Source organism: Pan troglodytes, chromosome 19 (assembly GCF_028858775.2).
Source record: "Pan troglodytes isolate AG18354 chromosome 19, NHGRI_mPanTro3-v2.0_pri, whole genome shotgun sequence".
NCBI classification, from domain to species: Eukaryota; Metazoa; Chordata; class Mammalia; order Primates; family Hominidae; genus Pan; species Pan troglodytes.
Window position 1 is genome coordinate 31736082 of NC_072417.2, and position 15107 is coordinate 31751188.

At 47.2% G+C, this 15107-nt stretch overlaps 1 protein-coding gene and 1 pseudogene across 3 annotated transcripts; both read left to right on the top strand.

The window, feature by feature from the left end:
- The first annotated feature begins 82 nt into the window (after positions 1-82).
- HEATR9 (HEAT repeat containing 9) lies at positions 83-14038 on the top strand. 3 transcript variants are annotated; one of them, XM_016930518.3, is made up of 16 exons: positions 83-150; positions 275-483; positions 2212-2261; positions 3588-3769; positions 4092-4224; positions 4429-4485; positions 4680-4736; positions 5423-5480; positions 5857-5987; positions 9929-10111; positions 10473-10565; positions 10679-10798; positions 12188-12261; positions 12769-12820; positions 13243-13329; positions 13583-14038. In XM_016930518.3, exons 2-16 carry the CDS (start codon positions 462-464, stop codon positions 13928-13930), a joined length of 1647 nt encoding a protein of 548 aa, XP_016786007.1. In that variant the 5' UTR covers positions 83-150; positions 275-461; the 3' UTR covers positions 13931-14038.
- LOC107969186 (probable ribosome biogenesis protein RLP24) lies at positions 7445-7940 on the top strand (annotated as a pseudogene).
- Positions 14039-15107: the final 1069 nt, after the last annotated feature.

Below are 15107 nucleotides of genomic sequence, written 5' to 3' on the forward strand. Positions count from 1 at the left end.
AAGTCCAGGCCAGTAGATACCACAGCTGGGGCTCAGAAGTGAAACCTGAGTGTTCTATTTACCAAAGTAACCTGGTCGCTTAGCACTTGGAAGCTTCTACCTCCAGAAGTCCAGACACCTCACCTGTACCTCTCGTACCACAGAGGACAGGTCTCCTCCAGCTGTGCCCCCACTCCCCTAAAAGCCTTGTATTCCCCTCTGCAGGTTCCCTCTGGCCCCACCAGGAGAAGAAGATGGCCTATGAAAAATCAACTGATATCTTTGATGTCTCCAGGTCAATGTTCCTGTACCCATGGCTGGAATATCCAGACAGGACCAAAGGTGAGGCTGGGATGGACAGAAATGGAGCCAAGAGCAGGGGACTGAAAAAGAAATGCTACCTGGCTCTCACTCCCAGGCAAGGGTCTAGGTGAGTTCAGCAAACCCTTGGGAAACATCAGGGCAGGCCCTTGGAGACTTTGATGGCTCTGCACAGTCCTCAAGGTAAGTCTCAGGCTCCTCAGCAGGGCCTACAGGGACCTCTAAGATGGGACACCTGTGTGTCTCCCCAGCTTCTGCTCCCACACCTGTACCCTGCTCTTTACCCTCAATTCTTGCACCTCCAAATCTTTGCATAGGGTGTTCCCTGTGTCTAATGCTCTTCCCCCTTATCTACCTGGCTAGTTCCTGTTTGTATTGAAGACTCAGCTTGTGGAGTTTACTCTAGGAAACCTTCCCTTATCCTCCCAGCCAGGTTAGGTACCCCTCATGTTTACCACCTGTGTCTACATCTATCTTCACATTTGTTTCCCTCTGTTAATCACTAAGAAACACTTCTGTCTCTCCAGCTAGAACAGTGGTCCTCAAAGCGTGATCCCATGACCAGCAGCATCAGCATCTTGTTAGAAATGCAAATTCTCGACTGGGCACGGTGGTTCACGCCTCTAATCCCAGCACTTTGGGAGGCCAAAGCGGGCAGATCACTTGAGACCAGGAATTCCAGACCAGCCTGGCCAAGATGGTGAAACCCCATCTCTACTAAAAACACAAAAATTAGCTGGGTGTGGTGGCGGGCACCTATAATCCCAGCTACTTGGGAGGCTGAGGTACGAGAACCACTTGAACCTAGGAGGTAGAGGTTGACCTGAGCCAAGATTGTGACACTGCACTCCAGCAGCCCAGGCAAGACAGCAAGACTCTGTCTCAATAAAAACAAAACAAAACAAAACAAAACAAAACAAAACAAAACAAAAAACAGGAAATGCAAATTCTCAGACCCCACCCTTAATCTAGTGAATCAGATACTGTGGGTATGAGTCCCAGAAATCTGTGTTTTAGCAAACTCTCCACGTGATTTTTTTTTTTCTAATTGAGGGTTAGGGGGCAGTCTCACTTTGTTGCCCAGATTGGTCTCGAACTCCTTGGCTCAAGCAATCTGCCCGCTTTGGCCTTACTTATCTCCCCAGTGCCTGGTGAAATATCTGGTACTAGTAGTCACTAAATGCTGAATAAATGAATGCCTGAATGTATTAATTCTTTAACCTACCTTTGCAACTGCTATCTCTTTTTTTTTTTGAGTCTTGCTCTGTTACCCAGGCTGGAGTACAGTGGCATGATCTCGGCTCCCTGCAACCTTCACCTCCCAGGTTGAAGAGACTCTCCTGCCTCAGCCTCTCAAGTAGCTGGGACTATAGGCGTGCACCACCACCCCTGGCAAATTTTTATTTTATTTATTTATTTTTTGAGACAGAGTCTCGCTCTGTCGCTCTGTCTCCCAGGCTGGAGTGCAGTGATGCGATCTCAGCAGGCTCCGCCTCCCGGGTTCACACCATTCTCCTGCCTCAGCCTCCTGAGTAGCTGGGACTACAGGCACCCACCACCACACATGGCTAATTTTTTTTTTTTTTTGTATTTTTAGTGGAGACGGGGTTTCACCACGTTAGCCAGTATGGTCCCAATCTCCTGACCTCGTGATCCGCCCGTCTCGGCCTCCCAAAGTGCTGGGAATACAGGCGTGAGCCACTGCGCCCAGCTGGCTAATGTTTTTTTTTTGTATTTTTAGTAGAGATGGGGTTTCACCATGTTGGCTAGGCTGGTCTCGAACTCCTGACCTCAGGTGATCTGCCTGCCTTGGCTTCCCAAAGTGCTGGGATTACAGGCAGAAGCCACCAAGCCTGGCCTGCAACTGCTATCTCATTTGAACCACACACATACTCTTATCCCTCTTGCCAGAACTCAGAAAAGCCATGGCTCCTGTTCATCTGCCCTTGTCCTGCTACCAGGTAAGACCCCTTACTTTTGCTACCCTGGGAGCTGTATCAAAGTTAGGAGGGGCAGCAAACTATCCCTTCCCATTAAAGCCAGCTCACAGAACCCTGACATTTACCCCTGGGGCTGCCATTAACTGTGATCTTGAACAAGTCACTTTCCCCCTCAGAGCCTCAGGAGCTTCCTGTGTCCCAGGCTAACCCCTGTCCACCTCCCTTTGTAGAGTTGTTATGAAACAAAGTCTATGAGGCCTTGGCTATGCAGAAAGTGCTTACTAATGGAAGTCATTTTTATTAGTTAACACAGGGACAGTTAGCAACCCTCACAGTTTGGGTTGCCAGATGAAATACAGAATGCCCAATTAAATTTGAATTTTGGATAAACAACAAATGGTGTTTCAGTACAAATGTGTCTCAAATATTTCATTCATTACCTAAAATCCAAATTTAACTTGACATCCTTGTATTTTTTTGTTTGGGAGGGGGGAGCTTTTTTTTTTTCTTCCTAAATCTGCAACCCTACTCACTGTGAGTCATGCTCCATTTTTTGAACTTATGCCAATCACTTGAGAACCCTTATTATGATCTCCTCAGTACAAAGTTGGGACCACAGCTGAAGCCCCTCTTCCCTGTTGCCCAGATTTGTTGCAAAGAGTGAAAGAAAGGCTTAAGAAGAGACAGGGATGAATCCTAGCCAAATCTTCAGAGAAAGCCCCTGACCCACTCAAAATCCTCCATTACAGTGACAGCGGTAGTTTCACAATTGTTTAAGTGATAGATTATTTTAAGAAAGTCTGTTTCCCTGCTAAACTGTTAAGTTCCATGAGGGCAGGGATAACTGCAACCCTAGCACCCAGCGCAGTACCTGGCACATAGTTGGTACTCAAATAAATATCTGAATGAGCAATAGTCTGTCTTTTCCCCACCTTTATTCCACATCCTCCCCACACCTTGCCTTTTCATTTCCCTACCCAAGTGTCATTTTCAAAGTGCTTTGAGATCCTCAACAAACCAAACTATGTATTCAAATCGATTTACAGATCACCAGTGGCTTCACAATCTGGATCTCTCTTTTGATCTTTACAACAACCTTGGTAGGGACACAGAACAAGGATTATTAGCTTTGTTTTACAGATAAGAAGACTGAGACTTTGATAGGATGAAGTAACTTGCCCAAGTTATGCAAGGGGTTAGGTGGTAGCTGTGACTCCAGCTCAGATGAGAGGCTAGAGGGCATCTGTTTCACCCTGCCCTTCCCTCCCTTTACCCCCTCCTCCCCATACCCCCACAAGTAAGGGCCTAGGGGACCCCTCTGACTGTTCTGCCACTTGCAACCCCCAGATGCCAAAGGAAGAGTTTCCCCCAAGTCCAGAGTGCTGGAGGCAGCATCCGAGCAAGCCAAACTCAGTCCCGTACTGCTACTTCAAGAAACCTGAGATCTACACGCACTGGCACAACCTGTATGATCAGCGAGAGGAAAGGGAGGCTGAAAAGATGTTGAGGAAAATGAGAGATGACTGTAGGTGTGTTTTGCCGGCCTCCATATTCTTCTCACCCTCCACATCTTCTAGGAAAGTGAGGAAGGGCAAGGAAGGGTGGGCCAGGGAGTAAGGCAAGTCAGCCTACAGGTCCCAGAGAGGAGCTTAGGGCGGCTCGGCTTGGCTCAGCTCATCTGGCTCGGCCGGCTCGGCTCGGCTCGGCTCTGGTGGATATCACTGAGTCCTCATCTGTCTTCCTCTGGTCCCATGTCTGAGCTGGGCTGCAGCCCTGTGGCAGAAGTGAGGTTGCAACCTGAGGAGGGAAGGTACAAAGGGACCAAAGCTGCCTATGCAATTTCTCACACAGGTACATCAAAGAGGTACATCAAACCCACATCAAAATGTTCCATCTCCCGATGAGCAAGCTGACTATAAAATCTGAGATGCGATCCAGGCCCTTAGAGCCTACCCAGGACCCCCTGAAGTGGCAAAGATTAAGGGTCAGGACCATGTGGGAGAGGATGTGGGGGACTCCCTCCCTGTGGGTGCCCTTTCCTTGGGCTCACACCATCCTTCAGCCCTCAGTCCTTGCCTGAAAAACAGAGGTAGGGTAGGAAAAGGGATTGGATTGGATGAGCTCCCTTTAGTTTGAAATTCTTTATTTTTCTCTGTCTTCCTTTCCACTGGCTGCCTTGGATGGGCAGGAACTCACAAAAAGCCTGGAATCTCCCAGAGAGGATGAGCAGTTCTATGCAGCACAGGTGAGAAGAGGCAAGGATAGAGGAGGGTGGTTACAGCCAGGAGTTGGCCAAGCTGGAAAGTAAAAAGCTGCTTGACGTGATGGTGGTTGTGGGGGTGGTATTCCAAGCACAAACTCCAGCTGTGTCCAGAGAATGGTAACTCCTGGGGATGATGTCCAAGTTTCCTTCTCTTTCCTCCATCCCTCTTCCTGCAGGCTCTGGGATGCTTACGCATCAGTGACAAGTTTGTCATGGAGGCACTACAGCAGGTGGTGAGTCTGAGAACTGCTGGAGTTCAGGAAAGAAGGAAACAGGGTCTGAGATGTGTGGCATGTGGGCACAGACGAGGCTCCCCGGGGTGCTAGGATGGCGGGTCAGATCCAGTAAGGACACAGCCACCACTGTGCAGCATGACCCATCCCATGTCCTTGGCCTCTTCGAAGAGCAGCTGGATCTAAAAGATAGGGAAGGAAGAATCTGAAGATCTCCCTGGTCTAACCGAAAAGACATTGGACTGAAAAGCCAGGAAAGTCTGAAAGCCAGAACAGAGTACATTCTCTGCCTTTACTGGAAACACCGCATATGTATACATCAGCTTACCACTGGGAACATGCATTCTTTATATCCATAATCTCATTTAACTCTTACAACAACACCAGGAATTAGTATCTGTATTTCTCTAAATGAGAAAATGAAAGCTCTGAGAGACCAAGGGACTTGCCCAAGGCCAAGTGGCTACAAGATACCAGATAGAGATTTGAACAAACATCTAACTCCCAACTGTATTGTTCCTTCCATTGAACCATTTTGGCTGTATTCTGTATTTGAGAATAGATAGGTCACTTTCTAGGCTTCAGTTTCCTCTTTTGTAAAATGAGAAGTTAAGCTGAGACAATCCCTAAAGCTCTGACATTCCATCACCTTATTATATGTTGCTACCACCCGCCTCTTAAATTAGGCCCAAACTGGTCCAGAGAAAGTGAAGTACGAGGCCTACCGAACCCTGGCCATCCTGGGTGAGTATGTCTTCTCCCTTGGTGGGGAGTTGGGAAAGTGCAACCACTTTCTCCTTTGGGTAAGGACAAATGGGTGAGGAGCATACACTTGCTCCAACCTACCATTTGGCAAGGCCTGAGAACTATCCCAGTTATGTTGAACCAAGAGAGGAAGGTGGGGTGAAAAGGGAAAAGAGATTAGAAAGAGGGAGAGGGAGGGCTCTTGGAATAGTGTTCACGTTCAGCCAGCTGCCCTGGTATCCTGGGAAGATGAGCAACACCGTGGTACCTAGGACTTGGAACTTAGGTCTCGATGGCACAGTGGAGTTCAATGGGTCCTTGCAGAGAGGGGCAGTACCAGAGGCTCTGCCCTGACTTGAGGCCCCTCCCTGTCCAGGTTGCCTGAATAAGCATGTGATCCGGGCTCTCATCAAACAGCTGAAGGAGAAAAATGAGGGTCAAAGGATGGAGACTTTGACGGGGCTACGAATGGCTCTTAACTCCTGGGCTGCTGTCTCTAAAGACAAGGTGATTGGGAGGACAGTCTTTAATTGGGGGCAAAGCTGGACAAGGTAATTGATAGGTTTAGCTGGGGGTTGGGTGAGGAAGAAGGTAACCTAGCACAGCTTTGATAGAGGAAGACACTGTCCTTGAGGAGTTCCCTCGGGAGTTGAATAGAAGCATATGGCTTGGCCACTTACTAGTCCATTTCTGAAAAGCCAAATTTCAGAGCTGCAGTTTGTATTTAAAATGGAGAATGGAGACAGTACAGATGGTTCCTGATTTAGATGGTTTGACTTACGATTTTTCGACTTTACAATGGTGCAAAAACAACACACAGTCAGTACACTCCTTAACTTACTATGGGCATGGCATTACAACCTCATAAACCCATCCATGGGACGTCATTGTAAATAGAGGAGCATCTGTAATTGTCTGATAGTACTGTTGAGAGGACTAAATGAGATAATGTATGTAAAACACCTAGTACAATGCCTATGCTCTTTAAATGGTAACCATCATTATTATCATCATCTCTAAAATAACTTATTAAGGTAAAAAAACCTGTCAAGAAGGGACGGGGCCCAAGAGAGTCCTCAGACCCTACTGTTTTTTCCTCCTTTAGTGTTCTCTTACTTTGACCCCATCATTGCTCTATGTAAAAGAAAATCCATCATTCATCCATTTATTCAGCAAATATATAATAAACAGCTATCATGTGCCAGGCACTGTCCTAGGCCCTTGGGATATAGCAGTGAACCAGACAGGTAAAGATCTCTGCGCTTATGGAGGAGGTTACATTCTAGTGGGGGAGACACATAATAACCAATAAATTTATTTTTAGAAAATTAGGCCGGGCGTGGTGGCTCACAAATCCCAGCACGTTGAGAGGCTGAGGCAGATGATCACTTGAGGTCAGGAGTTCAAGACCAGCCTGACCAACATGGTGAAACCCTGTCTCCACTAAAAATAAAAAATAAAAATAAATAAATAAATAAAAACTTAGCCAGGCGTGGTGACACACACCTGTAATCCCAGCTACTTGGGAGGCTGAGGCAGAAATGCTTGAACCCAGGAGGCAGAGGTTGCAGTGAGCCAAGATCGCGCCATTGCACTCCAGCCTGGGCAACGAGAGCAAAACTCCATTTCAAAAAAAAAAAAAAAGAAAAAGAAAATTATGTAGTATGTTAGAGGTGACAGGTACAATGGAAACAATTACATAGCAGGATAAGAGTGATCAGGAGTGACAAGTAGGAGTAGGGATGGGTTGCAATGTTAAATACAGTAGACAGGGAAGGCCTCATTTAGAAGGTACATTTGAGCAAAGACATAAAGAAAGTGAGTGGGTTAGCCTTACAGATATCTGAGAGAAGACATTCCAGGCAGAAGGACCAATGCAAAGGGAGGAGTATGTTTGGCATGGTTAAGAAAGCAAGAGGGCTCTCAAGTACAGCGTTTGGTCGGTGGGGACCAACACAGGTTCAACATGCGTATCAAGAAGTGTTATTTCTCTTCGAGGCCCATCTACCCCAGCCATGACATGATGTTTGTCTGCAACGATTGCAAGGTGTTCAGATTTTGTAAATCTAAATGTCATAGAAACTTTAAAAAGAAGCGCAATCCTCGCAAAGTTAGGTGGACCAAAGCATTCCGGAAAGCAGCTGGTAAAGAGCTTACAGTGGATAATTCATTTGAATTTTAAAAACATAGAAATGAACCTATCAAATACTAGCAAGAGCTATGGAATAAAACTATTGACGCAATGAAGAGAGTTGAAGAGATCAAACAGAAACGTCAAGCTAAATTTATAATGAACAGATTGTAGAAAAATAAAGAGCTACAGAAAGTTCAGGATATCAAAGAAGTCAAGCAAAACATCCATCTTATCCGAGCCCCTCTTGCAGGCAAAGGGAAGCAGTTGGAAGAGAAAATGGTACAACAGTTAAAAGAGGATGTGGACAAGAGGATGCTTCTTTAAAATCTCTGTAACCATTTCTTTTTTTTTTTGAGACCGAATCTCGCTCTGTCACCCAAGCTGGAGTGCAGTGGCATGATCTCGGCTCACTGCAACCTTGGCCTCCCGGATTCAAGCAATTCTCCTGCCTCAGCCTCCCAGGTAGCATGTGCCACCACGCCCGGCTAATTTTTTTGTATTTTTAATAGAGACGAGGTTTCACCATATTGGCCAGGCTGGTCTCGAACTCCTGATCTTGTGATTCACCCAACTCGACCTCCCAAAAATAAATAAATAGGCCGGGCATGGTGGTTCACACCTGTAATCCCAGCACTTTGGGAGGCTGAGGCGAGTGGATCACGAGGTCAGGAGATCGAGACCATCCTGGCTAACATGGTGAAACCCGGTCTCTACTGAAAATACAAAAAATTAGCTGGGCGTGCTGGCGGGCGCCTGTAGTCCCAGCTACTTGGCAGGCTGAGGCAGGAGAATGGCGTGAAACCGGGAGACGGAGCTTGCAGTGAGCCGAGATCGTGCCACTGCACTCCAGCCTGGGCAACAGAGCGAGACTCCATCTCAAAATAAATAAATAAATAAATAAATAAATAAATAAATAAATAAAAATAAGGACTTTGAAGAGAGTGTGAAAAATAGCAAAGTTCTTGTTTTTTTGGTTTTTTTTTTGAGACGGAGTCTTGCTGTGTCACCCAGGCTGGAGGGCAGTGGTGCAATCTCGGCTCACTGCAAGCTCCACCTCCCAGGTTCATGCCATTCTCCTGCTTCAGCCTCCCGAGTAGCTGGGACTACAGGCGCCTGCCACCGCGCCCAGCTAATTTTTTTTTTTTTTTTGTATTTTTAGTAGAGATGGGGTTTCACTGTGGTCTCGATCTCCTGACCTCATGATCCGCCCGCCTTGGCCTCCCAAAGTGCTGGGATTACAGGTGTAAGCCACCGTGCCCCGCTGAAAAATAGCAATGTTCTTAAATGATGTCCTTAAATAGGCGAGAAGAGATAAGGTCTAAGACACAAGTGGAGACTGGCCTTAGATAGATGGTTATAGTCTATAGTTAACAAGTAGAAAGGAAGGGTGTATGGGTGCAAGTGTTGGAAGCTGGACAAAAGTAGTCATAGGAGTCTATGGAACTTCCTTTCTAGTTGCTTTGATTTTCTCACTGAAGTAGAAAGCAAGGTCACTAGCCAAGAGTAAGAATAGAGGAAGAAGTGTTCCAGAAAGGGTGTGAATTGGAAGAGTGAGAAAGAGAACTGCCCAGGGAAAAACAGTATGATTACCAGACAGCATTAAGGGTCTATATGAGGTCTGTGCTCACACATTTTAACAAGATCATTCGCTGCAATAGTGTTTTTCTCCAGGAAGTGCTGGCACAAAGTAGAGAGTTGGACTGTAGTTCTGTCCAGGGAGTAGAATGAAGCAAGAGTGGGTAAGGGAGCTGAGGGTGAGGAAGGGGAGTGATTACAGCAGGATCATGGAATTTAAGCTGGGTCAAGAGGGACAGAGGTGTGGAGGAGTGCAAAGGTGGCAGGCTCAATGGATTATTTAGTCCCTTGTGGAGTCAAACAATTGTTGGACTCGGGAGCTGGAAAAAGAGGTGATGGTCAGAGAGTGGGATCCATGAAATGGAGATTATGGAGAAGCTGCATTTGTGGGTAATGATCAGGTCTCTCAGTGGGATTAGTGGCTGAGGCAGAGAAGAGGACAAGGATATTGGAGGAGAGGTATGGGATCACTCACATGTATATTCTTTTAAATGACAGGAATTAACACAGCAGAAGTGTTGAAGAGAGTAACAGTGATCCATCCATGAGATAGTTATAGAGAAATGAGATCTGACCTAGAAGCAAGTAGGTGACAGCAAGAATAAGTTAATTGGTTGAAATAATCTGATGCACAAGATTCATTTTAGGGAGGAAGGTGAATATAGTCTGGAAGCATAAAGCACAAAGCCTGGCATAAAGTACATAGCCCCTCCCCTTAGCCATTTTGTCTCCCTCACAGAGGACTCAAGTCGGGGATGAGGGCAAGCTGGTGCCTGTACTACAGACACTGATCAAGAAGTCGTCCAGTGAAGCATCTCTGGAGGCAGCCCTGTGCCTGGGTTTCCTGAGGCCTTGCAGCAACATGGTCCAAGAGTTCTTGTTGCAGTGCCTGTGCCAAGGACTCAAGACCCAGCGGATGAAGGTGTGAGGGGCAGGAGGCTGGGATCCCTGGGGAAACAGAAGCCACTGCTGAATTGTGTGTGGTCTGGATCCTGCCATCCTGGTGGTGGAGCACTGCAGGATCCTCTGTGTGCTTATGACTATGTCCATGTATGAGTATGGGGTCATATGGACATATAAGCGTACATGTGTCTGTGTATATTTGATAGGTGTGGGTGTTCGTTTATGTATATGCACACATGAACTTCTGTGGTCAAGAGGCGAAGAGGCAGAAAAAAGGACCTTAGCTGTTCCTCACCAGTTCTAGGCTCAGACCTCAAGTCCACCTGGCCACACAGATGCCTCTAGGCCCTGTACACCCTGCCCTACCCTGCCCCTTATAGGCACTTAGGATGCTGGTCAAGGTGATGCACGTGCACTCAGCCCCAGTCATCAGGGCCATCCTAGACCAGCTGTGTTCTTCCAGTGTCCTTGAGGTAAGCTCTGGACTGCCTGAACCCTTCCTTTCCCGGCACTAGGATAGGGTTAGGGGATGAAGAAGGGAATCCATCTTTCACACCTCCCCACTAACCCTCACCCCCGACCTCAGGACCGCTTTGAAGCCACCCAAATGCTCAAGACCATTGGGCTGGAACAGATCCAGGCACAGGGGCTAGAGGAACTCACATTTAACCTGCTCAGGAGGAAGACGCATAATGAACCCTTCCTTGTAAGTGAGACCAAAGCTCCCAAGCCCAGAGACACCCAAACCTTTCTCTTTTCCGTGTTCTGGAGACCTCCCCTGGCCTCCACCGAAGTATCACATTCATCCTGACCTACTCCTGTTCAACTAATGCAGCCCAGGTTTTTATATCACCTTGCCTTTGCTCAGGCAGTTCACTCAGGTTAAAATGATCTGAGTCATCCTTCCTTCTATAAGGTAAAAAACTGTCTCATACTATTCACTTGCACCAGTAAGTAATCCGTCTCCCCTTCTGCCTACTAAAAATACTGTATTGCTCCTTCAAGACCGATCCCAACGATACCTCCTATGGGAAGCTTTCCCAAATCACCAATCAGCATTAACCCTACCTTCCTCTATGTTCCCTTGCTTTTATATTTACTATAGCTTGTTATAAAACTAGGTGTTATATTTCTTTTCTTTTTTTTGAGACGGAGTCTTGCTCTGTTGCCCAGGCTGGAGTGCAGTGGCACGATCTTGGCTCACTGCAAGCTCTGCCTCCTGGGTTCACGCCATTCTCCTGCCTCAGCCTCCCGAGTAGCTGGGACTACAGGCGCCTGCAACCACGCCTAGCTAATTTTTTGCATTTTTAGTAGAGACGGGGTTTCATCGTGTTAGCCAGGATGGTCTCGATCTCCTGACCTCGTGATCCGCCCACCTCGGCCTCCCAAAGTGCTGGGATTACAGGCGTGAGCCATTGCGCCCAGCCCTAGGTGTTATATTTCTAAAGACATTTTTAAAAAATATAAATCAGATTGTGCCTTCTCTGCATAAAACTTTCTATTGGCTCCCAATGCCCTGTGGATGGCTTATGCTGCTTCCACAGCTCAAGCCTGCTTGCCTCTCTAGCTTCATCTCTCACCATTCTCCCCGCCAGAACCACGTACCAACTATGCTTAGGACAACCATGTCCTGATTTATACCTGTTGTCCCAGGGTAATTAGAGCACTCAGAGTGCTTGGAAGAGTCCATTTGGTCACCTCTCTGAGTTGAACTATTTTCAGCTCCCCATCCTCTCTGCACCTTCTCCTGCCTCCAGATTTTTAAATATGTTCTCCCCTCTGCTCTTAAAATCTGACCAACCCCAACCCTCTGCCTGGTTAACTCCCACTCACCTTCCAAGTTTCATTCAGCTCGGGCATCACCTCTTCCAGGGAGTCTTCCTGGCACCCAAGACTGAGTTAGAGACCCTCCTATGTGTACCCTACACAGTATTATAATTGCCTATTTACTTGTCTGCTTCCTCCACCAGACTATGAGCTCCTTAAGGCAGGGACTCTACATAGCACAAAGGAAATGTTCAGTAAAGATTTGAGAGGCTCTTAAGTGTACACCCTTGCATTCCCTCTCTGTTGACTCATTTTGATCCCTCTGCAGGCTGTGAGGCAGGCTGTGGCTCAAACTGTGGAAGAGCTCAAGTTGAAGCCTACGATGATGAACTTGGTGGAGGCGTGAGTGGCCTGGGAGCTGCCAGGGCCAAATCCTAGGCTGTGGGAAGGGGGCAGAGGGTCAGTGAGAGGGTCAGTGGGAAGGGGTCAGAGGGTCAGTGAGAGCTCAGAACCTACAGTGCAGCAGGTCCTCAGTTCTCCTTTGCCCATGCCCCTAACCAAGTAACTCTTTGACCCCTGAGCTTTTGTTCATCTGTAAAGAAAGAGTAATAGTATCTACCAAGGTTAGGTATAGGTTGCTATAAAGCTCAAATTATGACATGAAAAGAACTTTTTTAAAAAAGATAAAATTTCTGGACAGTCCTGATCATCATTCAGTGCCTCCTGGCAAACTGTGGTGCCTCTTTTTCCTCTCCCTGCCCCTTTTCTGATCCAAGAAACAAGAGAAGGAAATGAATGAAATTAGCATCACTTTGCCTAATTCGCTCTAGACCTGAAAAGCAACCAGCCTCCCTTCCACTTCCCCTACTCCTTAATTCAACTATAACATACTCACTCCCTTCTACACAGACAACTGATGAACCCAGATGCCACTGCACGCCAGGAAGCAGTCATCTCTTTGGTAAGGCAGGCTCTGCTTCTCTGACCCAATTCCTGTGTTGATGGCAGGGGGAGTAGGCGATTGAGCAGAGTCACTGAGGGGAATAAAGGCCTGTAAACTTCGGGGAAGTTGTTTATTTTAGAATTCCAGCCCTACCGAACCTTTTCTTCAGGGTTGGGGGTAGGTGGGCTAAGGGACAGAAGATTGATGTGAGGGGTGTTGCTTAGATGCTGCAGAAATTGTCTTGAGTCTTCCTAGCAAATAATGGGCATTAAAGTCCCATGCAGTGGTTCCAAAAGGCAAGGAAAGGAGTATCTCAGCTGGGAAACCCTATCTCCCCCCTCTCTATGCTGCAGAGTCTCACAAAGGGGCTAGAATGGGAAAGAGTATAAGGTGTCTTCCTGGGGCTGGCTACATAGGCACTCTCACTCTGCCTCTGCCAGGGTGTCCTGGGGATCCGCAGTCCACAAGTGTTCCACTTGCTCCTGGACTTACTAGATGCAGAAAACCACCAGGCTGTGAAGAAGAGTGTAAGTAAGGCGTTCCTGCCCACTTCTTCCTCTTCTCTAGCCCTCCTCCAAGCTTCTCCCACCTATCTCACCACCACTTGCTCCTTGTCAGGAGGAGAGGGTCATGAGCCCTTAGACACTGTCCCTTGACCTTGTTCCTTGGGGCCACAGTGCCCTGTGGCTAGAATTCCCCCCTACTTTGGGTGCCCCCTCTCTGGAGCCTCCCAGCCTGAACCCAAAGTGAGCCAGCACTAGGACCTTTGTTTCAATGCAGCTACAAGAAACATTAATCCTTTGTGCCTCAACTGATCCCTGGATCCAAAACAAGCTGAAAAACAAGGTTCTCTTTGTATATGAGGCACCTAAGACCAATGTGAAGGCAGAGCCCACAAGGTTCCAGAAAGAGCCTGAGAACCCAGAAGAGTTAACTATTCAAGACTTTCGACTTGCAAAGCTGAACCCCTTGTTCATTGCAAAGTCCATCACCAAAGTAGGCCAAAAGAAAATGCCTGCTTTCCCACCGTGCTGCTCGAAACCACAAAAACATAGGCCACAGGCCATAGGGCCCTGGCAGCCAAGGATCAAGAAACAGCTCCGGGTCCTTGCTGAAATTGCCAAATAAGTCAGTTCTTTGGGCCTACTCCCCGACTCCCTCCCTGAAGATGCTTCTCAGGCTCCCCTGAGAAAACAATCTATACTTATCTTCCGTGAATAAACAAGTGTCACTCTACCTACCACATTTCTCTGAATCACTACTGCCACTTCTGTTCATCAGAAGCTCCACTGGAACACAGGTCTCCTCATTCCTACCTGGGTATACTTTCCACTCAGCCACATGCCCTTCTACCAGAGGAAGGAGGGAAGGACAGAGCCAAAGCTTCTCTGGACGGCCAGCCTGCCTCCCTAAATCAAGTGCTTATCTGTGTCCAGAATTTGATGGCAAAGCTAGAGAGGAGTCTGCCTAGAGACAGAAAACTAGGAGAAAATGCTGGAAAGCTTGGATCATGTCCTCTTACTAACTTGCCCTCACCCCCCACCTTCCTACCAGTGGTCAGGAGATAATTAAGCTTTAATCAGAACCAACCATCCTCTCTGCTGCCTCTTCAATCTAGGTACCTGCTTTCTATCCTTTCCTTTGAAAGACCCTATTTACTCTCTAGGTCATTCCCTTTGAAAGACCCTTCTTATTCTCTAAAACTGCCTTAATTTCTCCCCTATTTCTACTGAAGCTTTAGTTTCCCTTTGCCAACAGGACCTACCACACCAATCCCAAAAAGCTACAACCCCTATCAAGAAGGAAAGGCCCAGACTTTGGAGTCAGACAAATCTGATATCTAATCCTAAGGTTCATCACTTTTTTTTTTTTGAGACGGAGTCTCGCTCTGTCGCCCAGGCTGGAGTGCAGTGGCGCGATCTTGGCTCACTGCAAGCTCCGCCTCCCGGGTTCACACCATTCTCCTGCCTCAGCCTCCAGAATAGCTGGGACTACAGGCGCCCACCACCACACCCGGCTAATTTTTTGTATTTGTAGTAGAGACGGGGTTTCACTGTGTTAGCCAGGATGGTCTCGATCTCCTGACCTCGTGATCAGCCTGCCTTGGCCTCCCAAAGTGCTGGGATTACAGGCATGAGCCACTGCGCCTGGCCAGTTAATCACTTTTAACTTTGAACAAGTTATTATTATTAAAAGTTAATACTTAACCTTTGTGATTTTGTTTCCTCACCTATAAAATGAAAAGAATAATACCTATTACCTCAGAAAGCTCCTATGAGGATTACCATAAAGGTTAACAGTGCCT

What these genes read in the sequence shown, in the direction of transcription:
- HEATR9 (XM_016930517.3), top strand. Translation starts at nt 279, where the DNA reads ATGTTCCTGTACCCATGGCTGGAATATCCAGACAGGACCAAAG. An exon ending in AAAATGAGAGATGACTGTAG is followed by an intron (nt 3,770 to 4,091) that starts GTGTGTTTTGCC and finishes TTTCTCACACAG; the next exon opens with GTACATCAAAGAGGTACATC. An exon ending in CCGAACCCTGGCCATCCTGG is followed by an intron (nt 5,481 to 5,856) that starts GTGAGTATGTCT and finishes CTCCCTGTCCAG; the next exon opens with GTTGCCTGAATAAGCATGTG.